This window comes from Petaurus breviceps, unplaced genomic scaffold (genome assembly GCF_028583685.1).
Source record: "Petaurus breviceps papuanus isolate PSGF00001 unplaced genomic scaffold, PetGlider_PUasm1.0 90644, whole genome shotgun sequence".
Classification (NCBI taxonomy): domain Eukaryota; kingdom Metazoa; phylum Chordata; class Mammalia; order Diprotodontia; family Petauridae; genus Petaurus; species Petaurus breviceps.
Window position 1 is genome coordinate 8,245,495 of NW_027187298.1, and position 17,821 is coordinate 8,263,315.

A 17,821-nucleotide genomic window follows, 5' to 3' on the forward strand; every position below is an offset into this window, starting at 1 on the left:
TTTTATTGCCTGTTTCCTCCTGTAGCTCACTTAACTTCTTTAAAAATTTGGATGCTATACTATTTGGTGCGTATATGTTTAGTATTACTTCATTGTCCATGGTAACTTTTAGCAAGATATATTTTCTTTGCTTATTAAAAGATCTCCTTTTGTTTTGTCTGAGATGATGATTGCTTCCCTTGCTTTTTTTTTTTAAATTAAACTGATGCATAATGGATTCTGCTCCAGTCCCTTAGCCTGACTCTGTGTGTGTGTCTCTGCTTCATATACATTTCTTGTAAGCAACATATTGTAGGATTCTGGTTTTTAATCCACTCGGCTGCTTCTGTTTTATGAGTGAGTTCATCCTATTCATATTCAGTTATAAGTATTGTATATTTCCCTCCATTCGATCCCCACCCTGGCTCTCTCTCCTCCTTCTCTGTCTCTCCCTCTATCCTGTCCTTCTTCACAAGTGTTGTGCTTCTGACTACTACCTCCCCCAATTCACCCTCTCTTGTATCTGACCCCTCCTCTTAGTTTCCTCATTTCCTACTTCCTCATAGGGTAAGACAGATTTCTATACCAATTGAGTGTGTATGTTATTCCCTCTTCGAGCCAATTCTGATGAGAGGAAGGTTCAAGAAAAACCTGCCAGCCCCCTCCCCCATCATCTTGCCCTCCACTGTAAGAACTTTTTGCATGTCTCTTTTATGCAAGATAGTTTTCCCCATTCTTCCTATCCCTCCCCCCTTCTCCCGGTGTATCCCTCCTTCTCACCCCTCCATTTTTTTTTTTTAGATACCATCTCATCATATTCAACTCACACCCATGACTTCTTTGTATACTCCTTCTAATTGCCCTAATAATGATGATAAAGTTCTTAGGAATTACAAGAACCATCTTCCCATGTGGGAAGTAAATAGTTTGACCTTATTGAATCTCTTATGATTTCTCTTTCCTATTTACTTTTTTCTGTTACTCTTCAGTCTTTGAAAGTCAAATTTTCTATTCAACTCTGGTCTTTTCATCAGGAATGCTTAAAAGTCCTCTATTTCATTGAATATACAACCCCCTCCCCCAAAAAGATTATACTCTTTTTCTGGGTAAGCGATTCTTGGTTGTAATCCTAGTTTCTTTTCTCTTTGGAATATTACATTCCAAGTTCTCCAAATCCTTAATTTAGAAGCTGCTAAATCCCATATAATCCTTACTGTGGCTCATTGACATTTAACTTGTTTCTTTCTGGCTGCTTGAAGTATTTTCTCCATGACCTAGAAGCTCTGGAATTTAGATATAACATTATGGGAGTTTCCATTTTGGGATCTCTTTCAGGAGGTGATCAGTGCATTCTTTCAATTTCTATTTTACCCACTAGTTCTAGGTATCAGGGCAGTTTTCCTTGATAATTTCTTGAAAGATGATGTTTAAGCTTCTTTTTTGTCAATGGCCTTCAGGTAGTCTAATAATGCTTAAATTATATCTCCTCAATCTATTTTTCAAGGTCAGTTTGTTTTTTTCCCAATGGGATATTTCACATTTCGTTATATTTCTTTCCTTCTTTTGATTGTATTTTATTATTTCTTCATGTCTCATGGAGTCATTAGGCTCCACTTGCCACATTCTAATTTTTAAGGAAATATTTTCTTCAGTGAGTTTTTGTATCTACGTTTCCATTTGGCCAACTTTTTTCAATGAATTTTTTTAAAAGAAATTTTTGTACCTTCTTTACCATTTGGCCAATTACTTTTTTGTTTTCTTCAGCGAATTTTTGTACATTTTTCCCACTTTTTGTGTCCTTTACCAATCTGTTGACTTTTTTAATGATTTCCTTGTATTACTCTCATTTCTTTTCCTAATTTTTCTCTACCTCTCTTATGATTTTTAAAATCCTTTTTGAGCTCTTCTAGGAGTTTCAAACCTGACACCCACTCTACATTTTTCTTTATGGCTTCTCATGTGGCCATTTTGACACTGTCATCCTCTTCTAAGTTTTTGTTTTGATCTTCCCTGTCATCATAGTCATTTTCTATGATGAAGTCCTTCTAAAATTAAAAAAAAAAACTTTTTTAGCTTGTTTCTTGACTTTTAACTTCATGTTAAAGTTAAGCTCAGTTCCTGGGTGGAGGGGGCACTCTCCCAAGCATCAGGCTTTTCATGCTGCTGTTTCCAGAGATAACTCTGGAGACCTGTAAGTTTTTGGTCCTTCCAAGGTGGTATAATCTAAGGAGAAGTGTGTTCACTACTCATCTGTCCTGTGCTCTGATCTATGAATGAACATAAGCATTCTCTTCTATCTTGGACCTGTGACCAGGATCCCCACTCCTCTATAGCTGCACACTCTAGTGTGTACTGCTTCTTCTTACCCTGGAACTGTGACCTGGGTCTGTGACCCAGATCCCCATTTGAGCAATGCAACAGAGTCCCGTACTCAGTAACAGCAAAGTGTTTCCTGTAATCTCCTTACTAGCTGTCTGACCCCTTTACCATCTGTGGGCTGAGAGCTCTGGAAGTCCCTACTGCTGATTCAGTTGCCCCCAAGGTCTGCACTGGCTTGTTGGGGCAAGGACCACTGCTGGCTCCCGCTGGGGTACTGGGTCTAGCTGCTGGCTTGCATGGTACCTCACTGCCGGCTCATGCCCGGGCACAAGGCCAATTATTGTTGTTTTGTTGAGGAGTGACCTTCTACTACCTTGCCTGGGCCATCTGTACTTAATCCCCACCAGAGTTAGACAGACCTTCCTTGTCAACCTTCTAAGTGGACCTAGGCTGGAAAATTATTTCACCTTGTTCTTTTCATTGGTTCTGCCACTCTAGAATTCATTTTGAGGCATTATTTTTAGGTTGTTTGGAGGGGAATTTGGGAGAGCTCGGCCAAGTTCCTGCCATACTCTTCCCTCTTCATTCCCTTTTCGTCTTGTTAAACATTCCTCAATTACATTTTAATATACTTCAGGCTGGTTGCAACGTGTGCATTTTCCAGTGCTTACTGCTGGCAAGTTTGACACATCTATGTTTTAGTTATATACAGGTGGTTTGTGAAGACACTGCAGATAAACAATGACCCAGGACCAGTAATGATAGGAGGAGAATATTCAGGATTGCATCTGAGAAGCTCTACAGTCTTTAATGCCTCTGTCAATATACACATATTTAAATGTTTACTATGTAAAAAGCACTTTGATCAGCATTCATGACACTACTACTACTGATAATGGCGAACATTATATAGTGCTTACTATGTGCTGGCTACAGTGTTAAGCAAGTACTTTACAATTATCTCATTTGACCCTTGCAGCAACCCTTGGAGGCAGGTGCCATTATTATTGCCATTTTACAGATGAGGAAATAGAGGTGAATGGAAGTTAAACAACTTGCTCAGGGTTTATAAATGTCTGAGGCTACATTTGAACTTGAGTCTTCCAACACATTATGCCACTAAGCTGCTTCTACTTCACTTCTGTCTTTGATAAACAGACAAAATTAAATAGTCTCTACTAACACCCAAAGGGAGGTAACATGTACAATTATAAAGATATACAGAGTATATACAGGAGAATTTCAGGAGAGGTTACTAGAATCTAGAGAGACCTGAAAAGCCTTCATGAAAAAATATAGTACTTGAGCTTAGTCTTGAAGGAAACCAGAGATTTCGGAAAGGAGAAGTGAGGAGGGAGTAGTACATTCCAGGCATCAGGGACAGGCAATGCAAAGAGATGGAGACCAGAGAGTCCTGGCGTAGAACCCCAAGTCAGCCAGTAAAAACGGAATGCAAAGTGTGAGAAGAATGGAAAAGTAGGAAGGGGCCAGGTTGTGAAGAACTTTAAATGTCAAACAGAGGAGAGTTTATATTTCACACTAGAGACTATAGAGTCACTGAAGTTTACTTCCTTTCCTGTTTCCTTTGAAACAAAGGCCCAACTCTTAAAAATCAATATTCTTCCAGTGATACTACACAGTTGTAAGTCATGAAATGCCATACTGTCTGAAGAATTAAAACTTACAGTTCATCCAAAGGGCAATGGAGAGTCACGTGGTGGGCATGAGTAGGCTGCAATATAGCAAAAAATCACTGTACAGGATAAGTGGCATAAAAGATCTCATCAGGGAAGGTGTACAACTGGAAAAGGAAGTGAAACAGTCATATAAAGACACTGAGGGTAATTGATAGTTTATATCCACATAGTCAAGAAACATGGTTAGATGTAGATTATCTAGATACATAGACAACATTGAGGTTAGCAACCCTTGGGAAGAAGGGGCCCACCAGAAACTGCTGACTACTATCAACAAACAAGTTAGCCCAAGGGTCATGGGAATAGCAGCACAGCATCTCCCCAACCCTCCAATAAGTACTGGCTTCCAGACTACCTCATGCAGCTGTCATCAGGGAAACTATCTCTGTGGAAAAGGAGCCAGGAATTTCTAATAATGACCACTTATGGGACAGGCAAGGCAGCCTAGCTGAAGCAACAAGGTGCTCTGAGAGATCAGAGGCAGCAGCCCCAGGCAAGCCAAATCATTACCACAATCCCTAAGATCCTAATGGATACAGACCTAGACTTAGCCCAATAGCCCTCAGAATAGCAATGCCCTCAAACCACTGTCACTGTGTCCAATCCAATCACCTCAACTATCATAACAGAAAGTTAATTCCCATGGAGATGTAACCTGGATGGCTGTTAAAAAAAAGGGGGGGGTTTCATGGCACCCAAGACTTTGGCATCACTGAATGGTTCAAAGTCAGAAATGAGTAAGGTTTTATTAATGGAAATGTCATTTAGGAAGCTGCATCACCTTCTGCTTTGCTGCTATACCAGAGCTTCAGTGAACCTCTCCATCTGACTGGTAACTGAAACCTCCTACACATACTGTCTTTCCCTATTAGAATGTAAGCTTCTTGGGAGTAGACACTTTCTTGCTTTATTTGTATTCTCCTTACAGTACAGTGCTCTGTACATACTAAGTGCTTATAAAATGAAGCATAGACACTGTAAAGGATTACTGAGAGGAGATGGGCAAGGTTTGTATGGGATGAAAAGGCACGAATGGGCTCCTAATGGGAATATCCATGTCGATGACCTCATGAGTACATCAAAACAACCTGATCTATGAGCACTCAGCATTAATATGAACACACTAAATAAAGATTTAAATTAAATTTATTGTTCCTACATATGCATTCCCCTCCTGGCTGTGATTTGGAGTCCCTGGACTTTGTCACCAGGACTCAATTACCTTCTGATCCTAAACTCAGACCTGGGACTTTCTCAACCCTGGAACATCCACCCCTCTGACAGGCTACCCTTCTATGTCCATTCATGAAGGCAGGGGCCTGTATTTTGAGGATGGGCTTAGCCTGGCCACTCTTCATTCTCAAGATCATGCTCCTGGCTCTTTAGATTTCACTACTGTGCCTTTTCTCCCCTCTGCATTCCAGCTTTTAGCTCCTTTTGTCTTTTGTATTGTCTTTTCCCATTAGAATGTTTGCTTCTTGAGGGCAAAGACTGTCTTTTTTTTTTTGCTTATATTTGTATCCCCAGCACTTAGTACAATGCATGGCAAGTGTTTAATAAATACTTGTTGCCTGCCTGCCTTCAAAGGTGATAACAAAAAACATAAAACTAAGGTCAACAATTCCTCTACAAAGATCTAAAAAATGCACAGACTGAATCTTGACTGGAAAGATTACTGGAAATTACACAGCGAGTAATTTTTTCATGATAAGGCTGGCAAAACGAGAGAGACAGAAGTCTGAGGACTGGGACTGGGGCCAGCCAGGAATAACCAGAACATTTCAGGGCAGGGAGAAGTTATATATGATGGCAAGAAGCACACAAAGGAGTTTGATCTTCTGTAGGTAACGCTAGAAGCTGTCATTACTCAGTTCAGGGCCACAGATTCAGGATGAACTGGAGACATGTATCTAGGGGTTCAAGGGAATGGAAGAGGTTCATGGACCTCTTCCCAGGTCAGGAACTTACAGAGCTCTTTCTAGGGGGCAGTTATCATATTACTTTGGTATCACTAAAAGCTTTTTGCTCTCTAATGTGAGCTGTCCTTAAGATTCTGGAATAATACAACACTCAATAACCCCCAAGAAAGCAAGACCATAGAGGACACAAACTCAGCCCCAACATTCTCTCCAGATGACCGCAGAACCTGGCAAGTCCAAAGTTAGGAAGTAGGTTAGAAAAATGAGCAAACAAAAAAAAGAATCCATCATAGAAGCTATTAGGGTGAAAGGGTTACAAGACACAAACCCAAAAGAAGGGAATGATTCCAAAACATCAATAATCAAAGCCTCAAAGAAAAATATGGCTTGGACACAAATTCAACTAGAAATTCTGGAAGAGATAACGCAAGAATTAAAAAAAAATTTTATTAATAAAATGAGAACTCTAGGAGAAAAAACGGTAAAAGAAACAAGAAACATAGAACAAAGAATTAGAAGGCAATTAGCAGCTTGGCAAAAGAGGTTATAAAACCTCACCCTAGCAACAAACTCCCTGAAAACTTACAATGGATCAAGTATAAAATAATGACCTCATAACATAAAAAAAATTAAAAGAAAGTCAAAAGTTTAAAAAAGTAGAAGAAAATGTTTATAGCAAAAACAGTTAACATGGAAAATAGATGAAGGAGAGATAATTTAATAATCCTTGTACACCTGAAATAGATGACCAAAAACAGAGCCTAGGCATCATGTTTCAAGAAATCATAAAAGAAAACTGCTTAGATCTCTTAGAAACCGAGGAAAAAGTAGAAACTGAAAGAATCCACTAGTCACTTCCTGAATTCCCAAAATGATAACCCCCCAAGAATGTCACAGCCAAAATCAAGCTCATGTTCAAGCAAACACACAGAAAGAATTAAAGTACAAGGAGTCACAAGGTACTTACTATGTGCCAAGCACTGCACTAAGCTCTGGAGACACAAATACAAAAGCAACGACAGTCCTGGTCACCAAGGGCTCACATTCAAATGGAGAACACAATACACATAGGGATATAGTAGTAAAGGAGGTAACTCTGTCCCAATGAATTAAAGAGATGATGAATGGGGTCATTAAATAGTAAAATAACACAAACATAGATTCAATGGTAGAGTTGATTTGACCATAGTTCACAGACCCAAGAGTATAGGGGTAAGGAAAGGCAGCAATACAGTTGGCTAGGAAGTTGTGGAGGAAGTAGCTGAAGAGGAGTAAAGTGCAGCATGATTGATCAGCTGAGGACATGGCAGGTTCTTCACACCCCTGCCCCCAGCAAGGAGAGGACTGGGCATCTCACTGATCTCTGTTGGTTTTTGCTAATGTTATAGGAAAGGAAGTAAGCATGCTGGGAGCTGGGGTTTCTGACAGTCTCAATGTACCTCTACTAATTTGCCTTGCTGGGAGTGGAATGGAACATGCAAGTACAAAGCTTCTATTGTTTAAAAAAAAAAAAAGGAACAGCTGTTGAGAGAACAGCAGCAACAAGAGCAGACATTCAAAAGCCCATAAAACTATGTTAAATTTTAAAAGAACTCAAAAGAAGTGAATCATAAGTAAATAAAATCCCTCTAGGAGAAAGATCACTCATTACATGAAGTTTTGGTATAGTCAGTTCTCAATTATGCATTCTAATGGGGAAAAAGAGCTTGGATAATATAGAAAATAGATGATTTATGCTAGTTTAAGAATGTTTTTTGGAAGCTCTATGGTAAAGAATCAAGGAGCAACTAGATGATTATAAACTTTTCTTTAAACTTGTAAACCACTCGACTTACTAATCAAAGTCCTGAATTTCATAATCAGATCTGGAGCTCTAAACCAACCCTGCCCTTGATTACAAATGCCCTCTACAATTATTCTAAAAAGCGATCAACCAGTTTCTTTTTTTAACTTTTCCAGTTATGAGGGAATTACTTCACAAGGAAGACTATTCCAACTCTTATAGATTCACATGGTTGGAAGGGAACTAGAGGGCCATTTAGTCTACCTCCTACCTCCTACCTACATGAAAAGAGGTTATCTAGTCATTGCTTCACAATCCATAATTAAGGAAAATCCACTACACCTTCAGTGGAAATCCATTTCATTTTTGGAAGCTTAGTTACTTTCTTTGTTCCATTCTACTCCCTGTAGACAAATTATTTTTTGTTGTTTTTCTTACCCAAACCTAACTTTGTTTCTTTACAACAACCAAAAATTTTTTTGACCAATTCTCCTACTTCTGCCATCTAAGGTCAAGTAAAATAAATCTTACCACTCACTGCAAGACAGCCTTTCAGATATTTAAAGATGGCTTTTATGTCCCTTCTAAGGTTTCTCTTAATATCCCTAGCTTCTTGAAATAAGGCATGGTGCTGAGGCTCTTCTGGTTGCCCCTCTGGATGTTCTCCACCTTAACAGTTTTTCAGACAGAAACTAACTGTTATAGTGGTTTCCCTTTCTAACTGAATTAATTAGGCTCTAGTCTGAGATTTCATTGGTGTAAGGAATTCCCAGCATGGAAATTCCCTCCAAAGGTTCAACTCAGCAACTTGTCAGTAACAATGGCCACACTTTTTTTCTTTTTACTATGGTGAAATAACATCTCCCTCTGAAACTTCTACCCACTTGTCTTAACTCTCTTCTCTGGAATCTAGCAGAATTAGTCCATTTTTTTCCTCCAAATGATTGCCTCCAAATATTTGGACACAGCTGCTACATTCCCCACCAAGTCTTCTTCAAAAGATTTAGTTTGTTTTTCAAACCAATGCAAAGTAGTAGTTTAATCAGAGCTGCCTCCCTTCTTTCCAAATGAAAAAAAAAGGAGGAATACATGTGAAAAGTGGAAAGAAAATGGGATTTAAAAATTGAAATTAAAGAGAATAAACAACCTTAAAAGTTAAAGCAAAGAAAATTTAGTTGGAATAAAAGTGCAATCATAAGGTCCTAGGGAGAAAAATACTTTGCACTGAACTGGGATCAGAAAGTTAATGGTTAAAAAAATATTTTTTATTAAAAGCTTGGCATGAAAATATGAAAAAGAACATGAAATGTTGGTTTATACCTAGACTGCATACATGTTGTTATAAATCTGTGCTTGTCTTAAAATTTTATGCTGCTTAAAAACACTTGGTTTTAAGAAAACTTTAACTGCTACACTACAGAAAATAACTACAGTTAAATTTGATTTATCTTTCTTCTCAGATCCATTGTATACCATTGGATAGCAGGATTATTCATTGGCAAGGCAGCCTCTTCTTTTCCCAGTTATTTTTGGAGAGAAGAATCAACTGTCAGGAAAAGTAATTTGTCAATAGGGAGAGAAAGCAATATTGCTTTGCTCAGTAGGTAGGATAGTAAGAAAGAGATAAAATCCACTTTGCCTTGATAGCAAATAGAAGAGGTAGGTATAAAGAAAATGTCAGTTACAATATGATTACTATCACCTTTCTGGTATCTACTGGCTAACAGTATCCTTCCTTGTTCTTAACAGTTCTCTATCACTTCTTACTTTATGTAATATTGAGAACACAGCCTACTTTGTTTTACATTAATATAACATTAATTCAGGCTCCAATAATCCAGAGAGTGCAATTATTTGTCTGGGGTGGTGTCATAGATTTATAGTGCTATCAAGAGATTGAGAACATATCTAACTTGCTTTAAAGAGGAAAAAACTTTTTAAGGACTCAGCACACAGCATGCAAATTATGCTAATTACAAGCAAGTTGTTTTTTCTGTTAATTTAAGCTGATACCATGACTACACCTTAATATTTTCTAAGTTTGATAAAATTACTTGAAGATAATATGAGCATGACTCAAGATGGTTAAATTGAAATTCAGGATGACCTTTCCAATTAGACTAAATCAAGAAGCTTAGCACGTTAGTTATTCAATGGGTTTTTTTGGTAACAACTACAATTATCAGGTTGATTTATCCCTTGCCAACATTTCTGTAAGTAGTCTCTCAAAAACAGTACTACACTGGAACCTCACTATTTGTCACACCATCTAATTAATTAGAAATCAAGTCTACTTCAGACATCATCTGAGAGACTTCTTATTCAAGTACCATAATGACTGTTATAAATTTTACCTACAACATACTTCAGCTCAATATAAGCAGATACCAACTTGAATGGAGTGTGAAGGTTTTTATATAAATTACTTTGCATTTTTAACATACATACTTAAAGTTCAATAAATTTAACATTAGTTATATTTTACCTACATGTATATTTTCTTTTTTATAATTTTTTGTCTTTATTCAATAATCACATTTTAACCAAAGCTTAATTAAGTCCACTAAAGTCCATTTATATCAAACATATATAGTAAGTAATCATCTTGGAATTGAAAAGTATGGGTTCCAATCCCAGGTTTTTCATTGTGTAGGCTTAGACTTTTTTTCTTTTTCTAGTTCCAAATTCTCTCCCTCCCTCCTCCATCCATTGAGAAGGAAAGAAATATAATACACATTATATATATATATATATATATGTATATTTTTAACAAAATTGCTTTATTCTCAACTGGGGGCTAGCAATCAGTTAGTCTTGACTGGCTATAAGCTGGACTTTGTGGGTGTCATGATCTGACTTTAGCTGACTATAACATATACACATATATGTGCTTGTGCTGTATAATGGTTTAGAGAATTAAAAATATTTATATTTTTCCTTCAAAATGCCTTATGCATATGGTAATAAGTTGAACATGGAGGTTTTGAGATGTCATTGGAGCCTGGTATTTTATCATTGTTTTATCCCCATGGTGTAACATAACTGACACAACTAAATATTTTACACTCTTTATATTCGCAGTCTACCATAAGTGGCTCCCACAACTTTAGGTTGTGGGAGTCAACATGTAACACTTATTTTGGATATTTCTTACATACCTCTAGTGAGACTGTTGAATTGACACTTAACTATGAATTACAGGATACAGAACTACTCAATTACAAAGAACTATCTTCAAACATTCTTCTAAAATCTATTTTTTTTTAATCACAGGACTTTGAAAATTTGGATACAGTAGTTTGACTTCCACCTACCTTAATTCAGACTGAATTCTCCTTTTCAGATGCCATTACCTTGGATGTCATTTTCTTCCTAGGCATGAAAGGGTTTAAAATTATGTAAGATACTAAGATGATCTCTCTATTCCTTAGGTGGTTTTACCCAGAGATTCTCAACCTTTTCCACCATGAGCACTCAAGTGTTATATCCACAGATCGGGCATACTGCTCTACGTAAGAATGTCTTTACCTTTCATTCACATTCTTATAATCAATTCTGCATTTTTCCTGCCAGTAGAAAACAGGACTATCAGAATACAGAAATCCAAAAGTCTAATTTTATCCAGGGTTTCAGATTTTCCAGGCCAGGGCATTTGTCAGGAAAAAAAAAAAAACTTGCAAAAATGGTTTATATTTTATCTCCTTTTTTCTTTTCCCCTTTGAAATTCTCTGGGAGATATTTAAACAAATAGAAATGGCAAAAAGCCAAGAAGAAAAGAAAAGCTAGGGACCTAAGCAATCAGTTCTTTTTTTTTTTTTTGTCTTTTGGAGGGCAATTTGGATTAAGTAACTTGCCCAAGGTGACACGGCTAGTTTTTTTGTATGGGTGTTAAGTGTCTGAGGCCAGAACTGAAATGGGGTTCTACTGACTCCAGGGCCTGCGCTTTAATCACTGCGCCACCTAGCCGCCCCCAATTTTTTTTTTTTTTTTTTGCTTTTTGGAGGGCAGTTGGAGTTAAGTGACTTGCCCAAAGTCACACAGCTAGTAAGTGTGTCAGGCGTCTGAGGTCGGATTTGAACTTGGGTCCTCCTGACTCCAGGGCTGGTGCTCTATTCACTGCGCCACCTAGCCGCCCCTAGCAAACAATCAGTTCTTGAATATTTAAAAGCTGGCTATAAAAATCCACATTATCCAACTTCACTGCACATTTTTTTTCTTACTTCTAATTTTTTCACACTGCTTCAATACCATTCACACACAGAAGTGAAAGGAGTAATACGCCTTTAACTCACGCCTTTCCCTTTAGTGACTTACTCTCACAAGAATCAATTTCAACCAGTATTTTTTCTGAAGCTACTAAAGTTTAGTCATTCCAAAGAGGCTGAGAATCTCTAGTATAACCAGAGATATTATATATGATCTTAAACTTAATTATCTTAGTCAATCATAAAGGAGAAAAGCTAATAGTCTTCCCATTCAAAAATATTTCCTCATGGCTAGTTTTTATAAGAAGAATGACATATAAAAGATCAATACTATAATAGGAATAAAACATGCAAAACATTTTTATAATTAATACTACAGTTATAAGTAGACTTTTGGTAGATAACTTGCTAAAACAATTATTTGGTCAGTCAGAGAAAATTATTTTAACCATTACACAAAAGTAACAGAATATAATAAGACCTTTTATTTCATGATAATAAAAAAGTGATTAAATAGTTATGACACTTTTAAAGTTTTACATGATATAATAGTTTGTATAATCATCCATAAAGGTGACAGCTAAATCATCCATAAAATATAGGCATTTTTTCAGAATTTGTCATTCATGTGAATATTACCATGTTACCAAGATAGAGATAAGTGCTCAGAAATTATGCTATGACAATAAAATTATCTGTGGCTAAAGTAAAAGTATTCAGAATCCTTTTTAGATCCACTTCTCTGAGCATAGCAATAAGCAGGAAGAAATTAACCTGTTACTTAGGAATGGCTAAACAGAGTATAAATTTTGGAAAAAGTACTATTAACTACACTGAGAAAAGTGAATTAATGATAAGAATTTTTTTAAAATAATAAATAATTTTCCATCTTTACTATAAAGTATACTTCTCTGGGGTGAGAGTCATGGAAATAAACAGTGATTTGTTTTTACTAGAGTCCTACTGGTGAATAAGCTACTTCTGAGGCTGTAGCTATAAGGCTGCACTGTGTTAGTTGGTACATATTGAATTTTTTTTTTTAGCTCATTAGTGTGCCATTTAGTGCACTAGAAAGGTTAATCACCAGATACTTTTAAGTCATTTACCCAAATGATTGGTTCAATCACAGGAAATAATCATAGTGAACACTCTAGACAAGTAAATTAATGTCAAATTGAACATATAAAGTATATCAATAAGCCATAAAAAGCTGCCATACAAACAGCTCAGAGTATGAATTATCATTACAATAAATAAATACTCGCGAGTCAAAAATGGCATGCCAATTTTTTTTATTGTTTTCTAAAACTACACACTTGATACTCAGATTGTAAAAACCATGCAAATTCACTTTGAGTGTAAGACATGTGTTAAAATGACAATGATATGACAATTATTCATCTAAAAGGAATGAAATAGTTGGTCTAAACTAATCACAGAACTTCACAGATTAATGTGTTATGAAATTCTAAAAGCTAATAACCTGTCAATAACCAGCCTAGTCCTTTTGTTTTGTAATTGGATACTTTTCTTGATGAAAGATTACATGAAATAATTATTTTATGAGTTTTTAGATAACACACAATAATAATGCAGTCTTCACTGGGTACAAGGAAGCAACTTACTTGGTGCCATAACTGAAAGATTCTAATTCAGTTAATGATTCACTCATTATGTTAATGAAAAGATAAACTATTAAGTACCCATCACAATATGATTATTCAACTAAAACCATATGATCCTTATACTTTGCACATAGTTATGACTATCAGGTGTGTGCTGCATAAAGTTACTTCTAAAGACAACAGGAAATCACTGGGCGATTGTGATGTATCTACTAATCCTCACGTTCAAATATGTACATATATTCCAGTAAATGTGGGAATAGCAATGTAAATGGAATCTAAACAATTTTTCATATTCACATTGATTTTGAGCATTTCTGACCTCCTTCTTTGTTACAGAGGCTTAAATGAAAGGTTTTATGATGATTTCCTCCCCAAATAAGAAAAAATGATGCAACAGTTTGGGAATAAATAAAATGGGTATATTTTCTTTCAGTGAGGACATTTTTATATTCTAAGAATACACTATCTTGAATTGTTATGTAATTGTTTCATGTACAAATAGTCCAATTTACTCATTTATCCATTCAAGAAATCCTGACATGCTTATCATATACATATGTCTCCTAGCTAGATTTTAGTATAATATTTTGTTCAGAGGAAGCACATAATATTTAGTGGATGAAATGGTCATAAATGTTAAAAATGCAATTTACTTGTGGGATGCTACATATATATATATATATATATATATATATGTTTTGTAAGCTGCCATATAATTAATTAAATATACCAACACAGCAGAAAAGTCAAGTATATTAAGGGAAAATGTACCATATTCTGGTTCTGACTCATGAAATTCCATTATAGCTACATGTGTTTTCATTCATTAGCTTAGCTCTTGAACCAACATACGAACAGACTATTAAATTCGGGGTTGTGAATAACAAAGTACAATGTACCCACTCTGGCTAATTCCCAGGTTTTCAGTAATATAAAGAATCTCAATCAAGAAAAATGGAAAAGGGGCAGCTAGGTGGCACAGTGAGTAAAGTACCAGCCCTGAAGTCAGGAGGACCCAAGTTCGGTTCTGGCCTCAGACACTTAACACCCACACAAAAAAACCAGCCGTGTAAGCTTGGGCAAGTTACTTAACCCTAACTACCCTCCAAAAAAAAAAAATGGATGGGGCGGCCAGGTAGCACAGTGAGTAAGAGCACTGGCCCCAGAATCGGGATGACCTGGGATCGAATCTGGGCTCAGACACTTAGCACCCACCCAGAAACACCTGGCCGTGTAACCTCGAGCAAGTTACTTAACCCCAATTGCTTAGGGGTGGCCAGGTGGCACAGTGAGTAAGAGCACCAGCCCCAGAGTCGAGATGACCTGGGATTGAATCTGGGCTCCGATACTTAGCACCACACCCAGAAATAATAACTGGCCCTGTAACCTTGAGCAATTTACTTAACCCCAATTGCTTACAAAAAAAAAAATGGAAAAAAGGAAAGACAAAATCAAAGCTTCCTTGGGCCTAACCCCGGGCACTATTAACTCACTTTCTTAAAGTCCTACTAAATTATCTGTTTAGTGCTTCAAAATATAACCATAGGGTATATTTATTTTTTCATGCAGAAAAGTGACTCAGCAATTGTTGTTAATGGAATATTAGCTACTTTAGTTCAGGGACTATTTGTATTGTCTTTTAAAAGCCAGAGCACAGCATAAGGCCCTGCACATAAATGTGCTTAATAAATGTTTGCAAGATTGGATTTATGGGTTACTCAATTTTACACATTATGTCAGTCTCCCAATGAGAAAATTTTGTTTTCTAAAAGGGAACAATAGCCTCATTTTCTTTACATTCGGAAACAATGTTTTTAAGATCTAACAAAAGGTTCATTACTCTCAGATTTAGCCTTAGATTTTCACTTTAAAATACATGGAGTCAGATAATCACAAAAACTTTTAAAAATAAAAATGGAATTCCATTCTTTCAATTACAGGACAATCTTTTATTTCCTAAAAGTTCCTAAAAACTAACCACTAAATTCTTGTTTGATGGACTTTTAAGGAAATCTTGACTTGGAGATATAATAATAATGATTTTTTTTTGTTTCCCTTTAAAGAATGCTTTCTCTTTCTTCACCAAAACCTGCACTGTCAGAAGAGGTCACTGTAAGAAGCTCTGAAGAATCTTTTGAAAGCCTTGCATAACTTGAACGTTGGCTTCGTTTATGGGTCATGCTTTTTAGATTTTCATTCTGAATACCACTTGAATTAGAACTGGAACCAGGCCTCAAAATAACTTGGGAGGTATCCCTAATTCCTTCTGTTTCATCAAAATTCTGGTTAGCTCTATTGGATGGAGCACTGTTGTTATTTAGGGTTACAGTACTGGGTGTTCGATTCAAGTTATAGCCTTTTTGGCCAGTTATAGCTGGCCAATTTTCCTCAGGGCTACTAGCTATCAAGCTGCATTCTGAAGGACTCTTCTTGTCTTCTGAGCAAATGGACATCCGTGCTACAACTGGATCTTGAAGGCCACTTAAGCTGTGTGGTATTCCCTGTTTTCCACTGTGGCTGTCATCTTCAAGTTCTATGAGGTTAGCCTTTTCAAGATGAGAATCATCAGCAACTTCATTGTGAAGGGAATGATTTGGAGAACTTTCATTAGACCTTACTCCTGAATCAGAGGAATCTTTTTTGTCTAGGAGGGCATCTGATAAATATTCTTTTGCTTTAATGAAGGTTCTAATAGGCTCTGTGCTTTGCTCTGGAGATTTAGGCATTCTATCTACTTTTCCTTCTGCTTTTTTATCTTTATCTTCTTTGAGAAGTGGAGTATTATCTGATTCTTCTGTCCCAGACTCATCTTCATCACTTGGAAGTTTTTGATAGCGCAGCCCACTTCCTTTTAGTTTCAAGTCTGTCTGAAAGAGGCTTGGTCTTTCTGAAGATTTCTTTCCTGGAAGAAGCTTACTTCCAGACTGATCAGATTTTTCATCTTCTTCAGTGATAGGATCCAAAGGAGATGCATCATTAGTGGAAACACCTGAAGATGAATAATCTATAACATCTCCCCTCTTGATCAAAAATGACTTCCTTGCATCATCTTGTTTCAGTTCACTATCCTTTCCTTTATCTTGCTCTATAGAGGAATGAATAGAGCCCCCTGATGAACTCTGACCCATATAGTATAGCCCTGTGCTGTGTGGAGAAGATCTGCCACTAATAGTTGCAGAACTTGCGCCCCCTTCTAGCTGAGACATCTGAGCAATATATTCTCTATAGGCATCTCTATACTCTGCCTGAACCTTATCAGTAAGCTTTGAGATTTCAATACTGGAATCCTGTGAATTGAGACTTGAAAGACTTGGGGTTCTGCGAGTTTGTGACTGTGAAGACAGAAAAAAGAAAATATTTTAAGAATTCAACTAAGCAAATAAAGAATAACAAATACCAGGAATTTTGAAATCCTGGAGTTCTCAAAGGTCACTTAAAATTATCAGCATATTATGAAAAATTAATGTTATTCCACTTAAGTTCTGTAGTTCAAGAAGTTATAGAAATTCTTCAATTTGGACATTATTTAAAAATTATTTTATGTAAAGATTTTAGCAAATTCATTTAGAGTAGTATTTTAAAATATATAGTAATTAGCATTTGCATCAGCAAACAATCTTGGCACTTTCTTTTTATGTCTACAAACTGTCACTTTGGTTGATTACAAGTTAATAAAGGCTAATAAAATAGTGTCATGGAAGAAAGGGAAGGAAGCAGGAAAAAGAGATAAGAAATCTTTTAATGTTAAAATGTCAGTTTTCAACATACTTTCAGAAGTTACTTGTCTAACAACTTCGAAAGATTTAAGAATTCTGATCAAAGTAGTGACTAAGTCAAATTCCAGAGGACTTACAATGAAGCAACATAACACACTCCCTGATAAGAAAAGTGATGACCTCTGAGTTCACACTTAGGCATATATTTATTAGGATATGTGGGAATGTCCTAAATGTTTTCTTGCTTATACATATTTATTTCAAGAGTTTCGTTTTTCTTTCTTTTTTAAGGGGAGAGGAAGGTGGATTTTCTTTAACTGAAGAAGAATTTTAAAAAGAAGATGATAAAACTGTAGTCCTACATACTACCACTCTGAATTTCAAACAAGTCTCTAAGACCATAAATTATAGATAGATTAACTTATGTGTTAGTGGAGGAAAATTATACACAATGGTCTCCTGCATCAAATAAGTCACAGGTCCTTAACATACGGACTGCTACTGTATACTGCAGTGTCAAACATGAAAAATAACCAATATTACTTGATTATGACTGTACTTTTCCAGTCAAGTAC

General features: G+C 36.3%; 1 protein-coding gene across 8 annotated transcripts in view; it reads right to left on the reverse strand.

Moving 5' to 3' along the window:
• Positions 1-581: 581 nt before the first annotated feature.
• The window catches only part of KIDINS220 (kinase D interacting substrate 220), a 183,598-nt gene continuing 166,358 nt past the window's right edge, over positions 582-17,821 (reverse strand). For 6 of the 8 annotated variants that reach the window (XM_069064796.1, XM_069064795.1, XM_069064794.1 and 3 more), the window contains one exon: positions 13,178-16,862. In XM_069064796.1, the coding sequence (XP_068920897.1) occupies positions 15,588-16,862 (1,275 nt within the window). In that variant the 3' untranslated portion in view covers positions 13,178-15,587. Of the gene's footprint in view, positions 11,070-13,177; positions 16,863-17,821 lie in introns of those variants that run through there. The other 2 variants (XM_069064799.1, XM_069064798.1) reach the window with 2 other exon arrangements.